This window comes from Equus caballus, chromosome 1 (assembly GCF_041296265.1).
Source record: "Equus caballus isolate H_3958 breed thoroughbred chromosome 1, TB-T2T, whole genome shotgun sequence".
In the NCBI taxonomy this organism is placed as follows: domain Eukaryota; kingdom Metazoa; phylum Chordata; class Mammalia; order Perissodactyla; family Equidae; genus Equus; species Equus caballus.
Genome location: NC_091684.1, coordinates 154433741 through 154448556, shown reverse-complemented (window position 1 = coordinate 154448556; position 14816 = coordinate 154433741). Strand labels below are relative to the sequence as shown.

The following is a 14816-nucleotide window of genomic DNA, read 5'->3' as shown; positions in this document are numbered from 1 at the left end:
TATCTACTTAGATGTATTTTTAGTAAAAATATCTATTTTCAACATTTAATTTTTATAGCCAAATTTATATACAGGACTTTTTAGGGAGATTTTTCTAGGTCTGATAAAATAATTTTGTTTCCTAAACCTAAGTTCTCTTCTCAACCCGAGTCAAAATCAAAACCTATATCACTCACCTCGTTTCCCATCTCTAGCTGGCTACGTGGCTCTTGTAGCCCAGTGTGATACAACAGGAAGCATAAATTAGACCAGAGGTTCTCAAATTTTACCTTGCAACCAAAATCACTGGGAGGGCACGTGAAAACAGATTATTGGGATCCACCCCCAGGAGTTTCTGATTCAGCAGGTCTGGGGTGAGGCCTGAATTCTGCATTTATAACACATTCTCAGATGATACTGATTCTGCTGGTCCAGGGAACACACCCTGGGGAGGACTGAAGTAGGCCAAAACAAAAGATTCTTCAAAGTTCTGATCAATGAAGAAAATGTATTTTATACTCCATTTATTGAGCATGTGCCAGGTACTATGCTGAGTGCTGTATACACTCCTCCACACAGGCAATCTGAACCCCATCTTATAGATGAGGCATCTGATGCCAAGGATCTAAATCAAGGACACACAGCTAAAGTATGTGACAAAACAAAGATCTGAACTCAGGACTGTCTGACTCCCAAGCCTGGGCCCTGAACCACTCCTACAAAGGGACCTGTTACTGAGAGATTTCACAGGTGCCTAAAACCTACTTACCGGTGCACGACCTCTGGTCAGGCATTAGTGCGAATCCTGGCTGACAGCTACATTCATAGCTGCCTTCAGAGTTTGTACAGAAGGTCTCGCAACCACCGTTCATTATACTGCATTCATCAATGTCTAAGAAAAAGGAAAACAGTATCACATTCCTCTGTGTTTATGATCGTGGCACATGTTTAAAGTTTCCAGGGATGGGTCAAGAAAACAAACAAAGAGTATACAAAATTTAAAAAAGCATCCTAGGGCAAATGGAAGTCACTGCATTGTTTGGTTCCTTCAACAAATATTAACTACATACCTACTATGTGCTAGAGATGAGAATCTAATAGTGAATGAGATCAACACTATCCCTACTGTCATAATGCCTCAGCCAGGGAATTAGATGAACAATTAAGTACACAATGGTGTGCCACATGCAATGTAGAAGTGCTAGGTGTTAGGAGAACATAGCCCAGTTACGACAATGGGCACATAGGTGAAATTCTCTGGGTCATGGATTCAGTTATAAACTTGACATTCAGTTTGATTGATGAGGTTCCAACCCTTTTAAAGGACTTGAGTTAGAGTTCTGAGTTGTCATGGGCCATGTTTCAGAAGAATTTGGGCCGATTTATGATTTTGGGTGGAAACCATGTGAGATCCGGCAGTTCTACACAGGGTACACCACGCCCAACCAGGCCCAACCTGGCAGTTTCCACAAAGTTTCACTTTGACTTCGGGCACAGAGCTTTCTGTGCCACTCTTCCCAGCACCACTAAACCTACCGAAGACCAGCCACAAAGAAAAACGTTTGTCCCTCAAAACCGCACGTTTAAGGAATGCCAGACCTGGCCTCTATTTCAACGTAAGATGTGAACATAGCATGGTCTTCTTCCCAATAATTCTTCTTTGAAATCTTTCAGCTGATCAAAACTAAGGGTAGAGACTGCACCCTATACTTTTTGTCATTTTCACGGCACACACCATTCTTCGTTTACTTCAGGTGGTCTGTAATCACTTGCTGATCTGCCTGGGTATGCGTGTGTATAAACAATGCATGTGCTACTGTTCACTATGCAAAGTAGCGTGGGTCAAATTATACTTGCTAGAGCTAGAATATTCTATATCCTGAATTTAACTGGTTCTTTAAACAGACAAGGGAGGTGAGATCCATAGAGCATGAGCTACCATGAGAAGAATTTTACTTACAGGAAAGCAAGAAAGATTAAGTAAAAATAACTAGTGATGGAAACAGAACTCCGAGGACATGGCTTGAGTATTTTAGAAAGAGACTGAATAAAATAAAACATAAAATAACATAATATATAGAACTTACCAACACAAAACAGCCTGTCGGGAGTTGAATGATAGCCAGGGTTGCAGGCGCACTGATACTTCCCGATGAGGTTCACACAGCGGCCATGGGGGCAGAGGTGCGCGCTCAGCTCACACTCGTTGATGTCTGTTTACAAAACAGAAATAGCAAACGTCCAGCCATAAGCTTCTGACTCTGGCAGGATGTGGGTCGAATAACTGACTAAAAGTAAGTGAACTTCCTCCTTACCTATACATGCTGAGATGTTGGGGGACAGCTGATGACCAGCAGGACATTCACAGCGGTAACTTCCCTCGGTGTTTAGGCAAACGCCTCCTCGGCATAGGAGAGGATCTCTCTGACACTCATCGATATCTGCAAAACGGAAATGACCCGTGCTGAAGATGTTGGTGGTGTCCTGCTCAGGTCCCCATGACCCGGCCAGTGCACTCATTACCCAGTTGCTGGGAGTCCTGGCTGCGAATGGCTCACAGGCTCCCTTCTCGGAGAACTGCTGTCCACTTCACTCAGAAACACCTGGGAGGTGAGAGGTTAAACCTCCCTCCCATGCTGTGGGCTGCCCATGGCCAATAAGTGACTGAACTGACATGAGAGTATAATATCCTGGCCGCCTGGCCTCAAGGTGGGACAACTCTCGGGCACCATTCACCCTCCAAGTCCCCTGTGGGATCAGGTTAAGGCTGAAATGCAGCTGAACTCTTGGCTTCTCTTCTTCCCCTGCCCTAAGCTGCTTCTCTCACTTTCTTACAGGTTCCTCCTGAGAGCACTCTCTCAAAATAAAAACCCTATCTCAGGCTTGTTTCTAGGGAACTTGATCTAATGCATCCACCTTAATCAATCTCCTTTGCCAGAAATGTTGGAGAGAAACTTTATAATGTGACCCCTAAAATGGCTTACGTTTGAATTGTTCTCTCTCCCCTGGGGTGTCTATACCAGGTGTTAAACTTACTTCTTAGGGACCCATAACTGGTGTCTGAGCCAGCTACCACCCCACAGCATGAATTCCCTCATTCTTTCCACATGTCAGTCTCCCTCTGCCACAGACAGATTCCTGACTCACTGGTCAAGAGACGAGTGCACTGGTGGAGCAGGAAGAACCTGGGACATAGGCTATGAGTCATCAAAGCTTCTTGGAATCCTTTCTTCCCTGTGCTGATGAAATGGTCACACACTTACCCATGCAGTTCTTCATCATCATGAACCCACTTTCATAGCCTTCGTCACACTTGCATTCAAAGTCCCCTGGGGTGTTCACGCACTGGCCTCGGCCACAGAGGTCGGGAGATATGCGGCATTCATCAATGTCTGCACAAAAGCAGCAAGTGGCAGCAAATGAGGATCAGGACAGCTTTAATTCTTGTGGCAACATGTTACAGATGAAGAGATCTATATTGTCTCTCCAAGGTGAGCCCCTTCACTGACCTGTGCAGTTCCTTTCTTCAGAATCAAGAGCAAAGCCACTGTCACACCTGCACTTAAAGCTGCCGATGGTGTTTCTGCACTTGCCGTGGGTGCAGAGGCTGGGAATCATCTTGCACTCATTGATATCTTCAAGAAAAATAAAACACACAAAAAATTCATGAGCAACCAATTGGGAGGTCTCAATGCCCACCATTTAAATCCAGGAAGTTAGAAGGTCTTGATTTAAGGCCTTGGTAATAGCTATTTTAAAGAATCTGTGATGATCCATGAGAAATAAGACTTTGTAAACATTTCTAGTCTTTTAAACGTCTACATTTTAGAACGCATTATTAGATAAGTAAAGAGTGTCTTTATGCGGACTTCTAGAGCCCAGCACACTGCCTGATACACACTGAACACTTAACTTCTGCTGAATACACGAGAGCTTTTCTAAACCACTAGTGTCTATACTTAAAGCATGTAGAAGACGATTGGAACATATTGTTCACAGCAACTAACTGTGTGTATAGCGGAATGAGATATTCACTTATTCGTTTTGGATATACCTAAATAAGAATTTCGAAGATTTCATTTATAGTTTAATTATTTGCAAACAATGGATACTACATAAAATATTTTCTTAAATAATGTCTACTGTTTTAAAATATTTTCTCAATTAATTTTAAGGTTTCACTAATATAATGAAGAGTTTCCTGTATACTAAGAGAGTGCATACGTAACATGTGATCTGAGATTCCTCTTCCAGAAGCTTTTCCAAAGCAAGACCTAAAGCTCAAGAAATACAAGTTCATTTCTAAAAAATGTCATGAGAGCTAGAGCTGGCAGATTAAATCTGAAGGACATGAAGTCCCTCTGTGGCAATGGATTGCCACAGCCTTTGGAAGCAAATCATTCAAGCTCCTTTGAATTTACTTAAGAGACATTTAAGAGGGCCTTCTAGAAGCTGTCTCTCTAGACAGTACAATTTTAACCCCCTGGGCTTCTAGGACCAAATGCTCAGTAGAAAAACAGGTCTACACTTTTTAATATAAAGATAATTAAGTGATATTTATATACTCATTTTCCATTTCTATAGGTTGATTTAGTTATGAAGTATCATAACTAGGTCTAGACACAATGGGCAACCAACACAAAACTATACCAGGAACATAAGCTGGGCCTTTCTGAATAATTGGAATTCTGAGTAACCAATTCTGATTTTTCCATACGCTGAAGTAAACAAGTTCCGTATCGTATGTAAAAAGTTAACTCAATTTTGGAATTAGGTTAAATCTGTAACTTCTTATTTTTTACATGGATTTTAGATTATAGCATAATAAAATAATATTTTAAATATCCTAAGCCGCTGGAGCGTGTCTGCCACAGGAATTAATTTTGCTGTATTTGTACAAAGAAGACCTGCCACTGGGTTTCGCACGCCATTCACTCTCCCATGTCCACACTCAGGTGGGCCACAGTGGCACAGATGCTTCAAGTCAGCAGACAAGAGAGTGTGTCAAACGGCTTTAGCAGACGGCATAAAAATTTCCCAAAAAGGTTTTCCTTTCATTTACATTTAGCTTAGGATAATATTAAAATCTACTTTAACAATTAATAATGACGATGGGGGAGGGAAGTGATTTCAGGAAGTCCTGAAATGTAGAAAAATAAAAATCTGTTATAGGTGAACATTTTGCTATTTAGGATTCAGAAAGCAAAGAATGCATACTGAGATGATCAAGGGCTGACCACATGGATGTTATTCATTGTAATTCTGTTAGTAGAACTCTGGGCTCCCAAAAATGCATCCTGTGGATCTACAAAGAAGAGCAGTCGACCACTGAAACCACCGTACCTTTGAAGAAAGGCTTTCCGTTTGTAATTTCTTTTGTGGCGAATCCGGGTCCTCTGGGACAGAGCTCCTCATACTCAGGTGTGTTTCTTACAGGACACTCCTCACATTCCTCAGTACCCCAGGCTGCCCCGACAGAGCAGCAGCAGGCGTCCATGCGGTGGCGGCCAGCAATGGGCAGAGTGCACTCCTCGTCCTCGTACCTCAGGAAGCAGGTTTCCAGGCGGATATCTGCCAGAGGGAACGGAGGGAGGCTGAGGAGAGCTACGCTGTTTGCACTTCCCCAAACTGCCAATATTGTGTTAGGCAAAGTGCAATACACATAATAATTCGCTATATACCTATTGACTAGAATTCAATTTTTTCCTCAAAATGACCTTAGGCTTTGTGGTGGATATTCTCGCCTAATAAAGACTCTCTTCTCTTTGGCAGCTCATATTTACTTGCACCTCTTATTTGTGGAAAGTTTCTTTTCAACTTTAGGCATCTTCTGATATTGCTACATAAGGACAATATTCTGAGGAACCCTGCCACGCTCTTTTGGGAGATGTTTTCTCCCTGTACAGACTGTGACTATTACCACTGCATGCACTCCATGATATCTTGGAGTCTCCTCTCTAGCGAAAATCAAACTGCAGTCTCTGTTGTTGGAGAACATCTGAGCTAGTCCAGCAGCTTTTCCTTGGATCCACTTCATTTCTGGAGAGGTGGAATGTTAACTCTGAAATGAGGACTGCCCTACTTGAGATTAGAGAGGAAAAACAGCACAGAAAAACCATTCACTCGTCTTCTCAAGTATGTCTTTCACTCAACATGTGCTTGTTTGCATATTCTTCTGGATACACATGGGAGCCTGAGCTTACTTTACTGGTAGAAAACTTCTGAAGCCTTCTGGGCAAGTTTACATTCAGGTTGCCTATATTAAGATGGATACCTTTTTGTGTGTGTGTGAGGAAGATTGTTCCCGAGTTAACATCTGTGCCAATCTTCCTCTATTTTTTGTATGTGGGATGCCACCACAGCCTGGCTTGACGAGTGGTGTGTAGGTACACACCCAAGATTCAAACCTGCGAACCCTGGGCTGCTGAAGCGGAGTGTGAGAACCCAACCACTATGCCACTGGGCAGGCCCCAAGATGGATACTTTTTAACCGAATTCCTTTTTTTTTTCTTTTGAGGAAGATTAGCCCTGAGCTAACATCTGTGGCCAATCCTCCTCTTTTTGCTGAGGAAGACTGGCCCTGAGCTAACATCCATGCCCATCTTCCTCTACTTTATATGTGGGACGCCTACCACAGCATGGTCTGACAAGCGATGCCATGTCCGCACCCGGGATCCGAACCAGCGAACCCCGGGCCACCAAATCGGAACGTGCGAACTTAACCACTGTGCCACCAGGCCGGCCCCTAAATGAATTCCTAATTAAACATTGAAGCATCTTTCAACTGGAGAACTTGGAAGAAGGTTCTCATTAAATGCTGATTCCTTCTAAACAAAGACGCTAAGACTCAATGAGATTAACTGACATCTATAGCTACAAAAAGACTCTAACCTTTGAATTCCAGCTTTTCTATTCCATATTGCTTACATCATAAACCATAAAGTTCTACTTTTACAGGTTTGTTAGTTCTAATTTGTAAGTGATCCAAGTCTGTTAACCACATCCTAATCTTTTAACTACCTAGAGTAGTCCTTCACTAAGGATGCTCTTCAGAGTAATAATACAGTTTTAGATACACAATGTGGCTGAGCATCATTTCCAGAGTCATGGACTCAGAAACCAGCGATCCAAGGGACATATTCCTGGCAGTCAGAAGCCATAGCAGTAACACCAGAATAAGTCTGCCAGACCCCACAAGTACGACTGTGTGATCTCAAACTTGCTGCCACTGTGAGTCCACAAGGCAGCTTTCTAAGAACTCAAGGTTCTTGTCCAGTCTCTTCCTCATCATTGTCACTTGGGCTCTCGCAGTTGGCATGGAGAATCCCACCATGACTGGGAGTGACAACAGCCCTAGGCTCCCTCAGTTTCACTCTTCAGGACTATGGTGCTCTTCACTCCTGAAACCCACAAGAGTTTCCGGTAAGGACCTGTTCTTCTGGCCAATGGCATGACATACCTAGCAGGCATGGGCTACAGTTTCCAGTTAAGTGAAAATGTTCTCACCAGAATTCCCCTTGTACTCTACAATCCATGACATTTAGGGGGCAGATTTAAGAGCTCTGGAATAACTGTGATGGTAGTGATTTAAAGAATAGTTACATATCAATAAAGGACTAAAGTTTCTCTTCACTAACATGTTCTCTATTCTTTTTATAAAGAGTGAACAAAGAGCTGAGTCAGGAAGGCTATATGTCAAGGAAACCACCACAGATCCTAACAGAAATGCTAAATTTGCGGGGGATGGGGGTGGGGGGTGTTTGTACTTAGAACCAAATATTCAGCTATCTTGTTAAGTGAGTTTTTAATAATCTTTAAAAACTGTTCATTAGAAAATAATGAGCTCAGTATTTACCTAAGCAGATCCTCCCTGTAGCATCCAAAGTCATTCCACTGGGACATTCACACTTAAATGATCCCTTAGAGTTAATACATAAGCCATTTTTGCATACTCCCGGGAACACTTCACATTCATCTATGTCTATGAAGAAAAAAAAAGCATGAAGTAAATATATCTGTACAACATCATTCCACTTTATTCCATTCATGGAGTCATAATTATTCTCACAACAGAAAAGGCCATTTGGAACCTGATAAATTCACAAAACTACTGTGCCTCCAAATAGCTCATGTAGAATTTCTGGGATGTTTGAATAGCAACCAGACTGAGGCCACCAACTACCAAAGATATAAGAGTTTTGCCATTGGTCCTCAGGGAGTAATTTTTGAGTTTCAGTGACAGAGAGCTGGTATGAGTTCTTGGGGACAGCTCCGGGTACTGTGGACATCTCAGATAAGGCCCCACAGGCCATAAATTAGTTTTATGAGACCAGATGTCTGGAAGTAAGTAGAGAAACAGAAACTCGGTCTTTCAAATTAGCAAAGAAGGAATACCTTGAATGTGAGCATAGAAAAAAATCCCACTGAGGAATACGTGGGGCCAGTCAAAGGAATCTCTTTTGAGAAGTGCTGAGACATTCCCATAACTAGTTCTAACTCAGCAGTGTTCTCAGGACGGCCTGTCAAAGGGTTGGTGGTCCCAGCTTGAGTTGGGGAGCGTCAAAAGATGCTCATGTTCATTCATTCAGCATTCACCCAAAGTCTCTCAAATGTACCAGCCCCAGTCCTTCCCAGTTTGCTTAATGGAGAGCAGTATGTTCACTTAATTTGGAAAAATATTCACCATCAAGTTAATCCAAAGAAAGGCACTTACTTGCCAATGCCAAAAACGGGGAGTGTTAGTTAAGAAACTCACACACTGTGTCTCTATTTAGAAGAAACTTTCCAAGCCAGGGATGTTTAAAAAAATATTCTAAATCTTTCCTTGCAAGAGAGATAAATGGGGAGGGGGAAATTTACCTTCTGGGATTTTTTTGTTGTTGTTCTGGCCACTTGTACATCAAAATATGCTGCTGAGGTCAGATAAGTTATTAACAGTGGGTCTGGACCAGAGAAAGGCCAAAGGATTCAGTCATCATTTGGAAAGCAAGACCTTGGGTGGGGGTTGTAGCGTTCCTCTTTATTTGAGCAGGGAAAAAACTTCATTTCATCCCACATATGGGACTAATTGATGTTTTTAAAATTTTTCAGCTGCTGTGTCATGTCAGGTTGTGTTAGTCACCCTGACCTATGTCTATCTGGGACTCCGTGAGAAAGAATCACAGCAAACTGGAGAGAGTCCATGCACACTTTCAAAAACGAGTCAATAGAGTTGGTCCTTCTAAACCATCCGTGACCAAGAAACAAACAAGAAACAAGAAAACCAGGACAAACCAAGAAAAATACAAATGGTATAGCCTCATCAAAAGCTTCCTTTTTTCTCTTCCTGATGGATAGCACTTCGAAAGTACAGTCACTCTACACATGGTCAGCCTAAAACATTTTCAGCCACCCTGTCCTTTGGCCACAGTGGTCTGACACTGGCAATAGCATATATATGCTTCTAACGTTAACATCTGTTATGTTTTGCACTTCTCATTATTTTTTTTTCTCTGCCGCATATTTCTCACTGTGAACTTACATGACAGCTTGATCCAGTCCAAGTTAACACAAGCATTCTTCAGCACACAGAAATTTATGGTTTATAAATAATCATAAATACCTTCACATTGTGTTCCTTTAATTCTTGAATAGCCTCTACCACATATGGGATCTGTAAAAAAAATAAACAAAAACCAAAAAACAAATTTGAGATAACACTATCCAGACTTTGTAGTTATGACATAGTATAAGAAACATGAAAAAGGACCTGGAACATGAATTAGATTTTGTTGCTATGAATAAGTCTGAGATAAGAAAGTGTTTCTGAGATTACATAGATGAAGAAGAAGAATGAAACGTCTCCTGAATCAAGCACAATTCCTCTGAGATATCCTAAGAGATCCAAAGGTACCCTAAAGACCATGCTAAGGTGATGACTAAGAAGGAAATGGACTAGATTTCTCTCTTGCTATTAGCCCTAAAACAGGAATCGCCCTACAGGATTTCTGTAACATAAATATGGAAAACGAAATCCAAACCTTGAAGGTCTCATGCACTGCAGCATTCAGACTCTATAAATTCATACATTTATATATCCAAACATCAAATCAACAAAATCATCAGCAAGGCGCTCAAGCCTCAGCCTCACAGCAGACTCAGAAATTTAGTCATGAATACTGGTGCCTTTACATCAATCGGTGTTTTGGAAGAAAATTTGCGCCTATAAAAATCTTGGGACCCCTAATCATGAGGTTCCTGAGAGAGCCAATAGGAATTGCTGTTCCAGGAAAGCACCACCAGCTAACCACATTACAAAGAGCTGATAAAAAACAATAAATTAACCAAATCCCATAAAATGATTGTCCTTGACACTCTTCTTGGTTTCTTATTCAGGAACATGTTTCATTGAGGTCATCAGAATTAAATCTTCTAAAATTCCCATATGAACCTAAATGAATAAATACTGGGCTTCCCCTTTTCTAAGAAAAATGATCAGTGGAATGGGCACAAGAGCCTCAGCACCCGCTTCTCTTACCGACTTGGCATTTGCTACATGGGCTTCCCCAGGCAGCACCAAGGGAGGAACAGCACTGGGACTTTAAGATGGCTCCATTGATGTTGATCTCACACCGTCCATCGATGATAGTCTGCCAACATGTGCCCTTGGTGGTTTCTGCAGAGTGGAAGAATGATATTTAATAGATACTTAATAGAATCTATACCAAAAATACAAAGATGCGCACTGGAATTACAGCAGGAATGGCATCATGAAACAAGAAACAATGATCATTTTTAATTTTTTTCATCCATACTTAAACTCTTCCGCAGTAAAAGCGGACACTAAATAAATATATAAGTAAATAAAACAGCAGCATTGATAAACATAAGAAAATCATTCTCAGAAAGATAAATACCTATGCAGATGGTTTTTGTTGGATCCAAGGAACTTTCAGAAGTACATTCACAAATAAAAGAGCCCGGGCTGTTCTTGCAGGCTCCGTTAATGCAAGGACTGGATTCACATTCATCAATGTCTGGAACAACAACAGATCTACATTACTGCTAAAAACTAACCCTGGGCACGAATGAATATTTAAACTTTGGCCTCAATTGTTGCCCCGCAGTCTTCACTAGATTGTGAAGCTGACATAAATAGACTTTTTTTCTACAGTAGATAGAATGCCAAAGACAGGAATCGAGCGCATCTCTACAGTACAGAATCTGAAACACGACTGAAACTTTTCATTCAGAAAATCTGGAGCAAATGTAAGTGTGACTTCTGAATTACTAACGCAAATAGCATATATGCAATATTTTCTTCAGCTATTAAATGATGGCAAATAAAATGCCAATTGCAGACAAACGCAAAATCAACACTTTTAAACGGCATTTAAATGTAAAATAAACAGCAAGTAAAATGCCAGTCGCAGGCAAGTACCGTCAGTAGCTTACAAGTGCCATTTGGGGTCACAGAATCTCAACTAAAGGAACATAATTGTCTAAAATAGGAGACTGTAATTTATCCTCATGGTTTTCTAATGGCATTTCCAAAAGACAGCAAAGCACATGGTAGAAGAACAAAAATGCAGTTTACCTTCACAGGTTTTTAGGTCGGGTTTGTATATAAATCCCTTGGGGCAGGTACACACGAAACTTCCCGGAGTGTTTCTACATTGTCCATTGTCACAAAGTAGACTGTTTAATACACATTCATTAATATCTGGAAAACCAATGAAAAGGAACTTTTAAAAGAGCCCATCCCTTGCATAGAACTTCTTTGCTTTCTTAGGTTAGGTTTTTAAGTTATAACGATATGATCAATTCAAGCAAAGAGGCAAACTCTTGTACCTTTGCTTTTTGTCTAAATTACCTAATTTTAGGAGAATATAGGCTTGACCTGATTATGTGTACTAGATGTCTACAAAGTCTAAAGTCATCAAACATTACTCATTTCACTTTTTTCTTTAGCAGGAAGAAAACCTGGATTTGCGGGAAATCATTCATCTTTACTTTATATAATTGTTTCATAGCGCCAGAATTCAAAGGACTAATCCTATTGATTTAAGGAACTTAGTAAATATTTAAAGAGTATGGTCCATCTTTGATTTGTGTTAGTTCCAGGATAGGTGCTTCTTCCTTAGAATAATTTAAGGAATTATATTATTGTCATAAGGAATTCAGACTTGAGATTCAGAGAGCTAAGGAAAGGTCCATGCTTTTAGCTGAATAATAGCCCTGTCTGATGCAAAAATCTAACTTTTAGATATGTATGACTTAGATAATTTAGGAAGTGTGGAAATTACCCAGTTTGTTATACCCCTTTGGGCTAAATTACATCACACAGCCTACAGAATAGGCTATACATTCACAAGGAATTTTTTTTTACACATTGAGAGATCCTGATTAGATTATCATTTGACAGGCTGGTAGCCCTAACATAAGGGAGACACAAATTCAGCACTGGAGAGCTGCAAGGGGTTCACAGAAGTAAGTACACTTAAATCAGCAACATACTTATAAAGCACTTAAAATGTGGGAAAATTGAGTACAAAGTTATGTTATTGTCTGAGCAAAGAGCATGCTTAGAATTCCATCAAAAAAAAGCTAACACTTCGGGGCTGGCCCCGTGGCCAAGTGGTTAAGTTCGCGCGCTCCGCTGCAGGCGGCCCAGTGTTTCGCTAGTTTGAATCCTGGGCGCGGACATGGCACTGCTCATCAGACCACGCTGAGGCAGCGTCCCACATGCCACAACTAGAAGAACCCACAACGAAAAATACACAACTATGTACCGGGGGGCTTTGGGGAGAAAAAGGAAAAAATAAAAATCTTTAAAAAAACATATTTAAAAAAAAAAAAAAAAAAAGCTAACACTTCTCCAAAGGGTCAATATTGCAATTCTTAAGCTTTGATGATGTCAGAAGAATCTGGAACTTTAAATTGAGAATTGATGGTTAAGATAAGAACAGCCAGTCTCTGGAGTCCTGTATGGGAAGTGGCTGGAGTGGGTCTTTGATCCCTAACTTCATACCTCTGAGCATATTCTGAAATATGAACATACTTCTGACCTGATGCCAACAGGTTCAACTTTGGAGCATATACTAAAGCATTGAAGGAGGAATCCTTCCTGCCTCCCAATCTCTCCCTTTTGCTTCCCATGGGGGGATTTTTGGATGAAGCTAAAACATCTCCGTATCTTTCTGACCAGCCCAAATAAATAATGATTTTTTCATGTCTGCCAATGAAGAGAGGCTCTTGTAGAAAAATGAAATAGTAAAACCTGTTTTCAGTTGAGTCTACTTTGAAAGGACCACGTGTACTCAAGTAACAACTGTACCCTAAAAAGGGGCCCTAACGTTAAGGGCGTGAGAGAGGAAAAATTCATTTCTCAAAAGTCAATGTAGACCACAAAGAAAGCCAGGCGAGGCTTGGGCCAGCAATAAAAGTTAGGGGGAGAAAAAGAAACCTGTAGTCGAAAGAAGAGAGTTCTGTGATAAGATTGTAGCTCCCCTGACCTGCTTCCATGCTCTGTTTTCTTAGGTACTGGTTTAGCCTGAAACTCAGATGAAAGCTGATTTAAATGGGGGCAGATGATGCTTTGCTTTACTGTTAGTTCTTTTTATGTGTGTGTAACCGCTACATATTAAGAAGGAAAGCAGGTGAAAAGATTCAGAGTAAGATTTCCACTTTTTCCAAAATAACTGATATTTCTACCTTGCCCATAATGACAATTGTCAGTAGCCCTAACAAAAAAGGCAGCTATTACGTGTGGAACTCTGGATCAACCTGCAAAATTAGAGAACTGTACATTGTACAAGAGGCGCAGTATCCTTACCATGTTGTCTTCAAGTGGTTAAACAGAAGACCAAAAGTAAAAATTATTTACAAAAAATAGTGACGTATAGGAAAGAAGAAGAGAATGTTAGAGAGTGTGAGCACAGGAGACCTATAGAAATAACTCAGAGAGGTGCACACAGAGCCAGAGGGGCAAAGACATTCAGGGCTTATTATAAGATGTCTGAAGTTAACTTCCCACTTCACTTCATCGTCTCTGGAATCCACTCCCTTTTCTCCATTTGTACAGAGATAGAGACTAGACCTTCACCGTGTGTCACCAAGTAAAGCTGCCCACATTGTTGTAATACTCATATCAGAGTGTTAATATAAACACAGAATTTTGTAGGAGGAGGAAGTATGATAAAAAAGAAAGGAAAAAGAAGAAATGGCCAAGTATAAACAAGTTGAATTTTAATGAAGGCCTTTGTAATAGATTAAAAGAACTGTAGAGAACCCTGTACCCTTTTGTGGTACAAGGATTTCTGAAGGAGTCAGAAATATACAATTAGGCTGGAGGAGCTCTGGAAAGATGTGTACAATGATGAGAGGTCAGGGGACAACTTACGGATATTTCAGAGATGGTCATTTTTTTAATAGTTCAATATAGTATTACAAATTTTTTAAAAATATTCCATTGATATGGCCATTTTTCCTTGTCCAAGGGAGTAAAGTTCTATATGATATAATTTAATCTGATTCCTTTTATAAGATAAGGTGTCACTTGTCCAATCAAAAGCAACAAGTTTCTTGGGAGACGTCCAACTATTTCAGCAAGCTCCGCAACACCAGAGGACTTCAAACGGTAAAGTAAAGGACCATGATAAAGTGGCTTGATACCTGGGGACATATAGGGGAAGGAACTTTCTTTTCTTGGGTCAGAACATATGATGACTCTCTAATGGCTGGATGGGAGACAGCTAAGTCCAGCACCCAACAAGTAGTTGATACTTGCTAGACTATATGTTGAAAGAATGAAAAGTAGGACATTCGTGTTTATTTCAATCTTCAGCATCTCTGAATTA

General features: G+C 40.7%; 1 protein-coding gene and 1 long non-coding RNA gene across 2 annotated transcripts in view; one reads left to right on the top strand and one right to left on the bottom strand.

Moving 5' to 3' along the window:
* FBN1 (fibrillin 1) overlaps positions 1 to 14816 on the bottom strand; it is a 227686-nt gene that overhangs the window by 70961 nt on the left and 141909 nt on the right. The window contains exons 20-30 of the mRNA XM_023617896.2: positions 11555 to 11680; positions 10875 to 10994; positions 10496 to 10633; positions 9581 to 9631; positions 7835 to 7960; positions 5323 to 5550; positions 3489 to 3614; positions 3243 to 3371; positions 2295 to 2420; positions 2067 to 2192; positions 749 to 871 (exon numbers count right to left, since the gene is read on the bottom strand). Coding sequence (XP_023473664.1) covers positions 749 to 871; positions 2067 to 2192; positions 2295 to 2420; positions 3243 to 3371; positions 3489 to 3614; positions 5323 to 5550; positions 7835 to 7960; positions 9581 to 9631; positions 10496 to 10633; positions 10875 to 10994; positions 11555 to 11680 — 1419 coding nt within the window. The remainder of the gene's footprint in view (positions 1 to 748; positions 872 to 2066; positions 2193 to 2294; positions 2421 to 3242; positions 3372 to 3488; positions 3615 to 5322; positions 5551 to 7834; positions 7961 to 9580; positions 9632 to 10495; positions 10634 to 10874; positions 10995 to 11554; positions 11681 to 14816) is intronic.
* Positions 6927 to 12824, top strand: LOC138924810 (uncharacterized). The gene is made up of 3 exons (XR_011440075.1): positions 6927 to 7401; positions 9070 to 11226; positions 11929 to 12824. It is a non-coding gene; the product is annotated as an uncharacterized lncRNA (long non-coding RNA).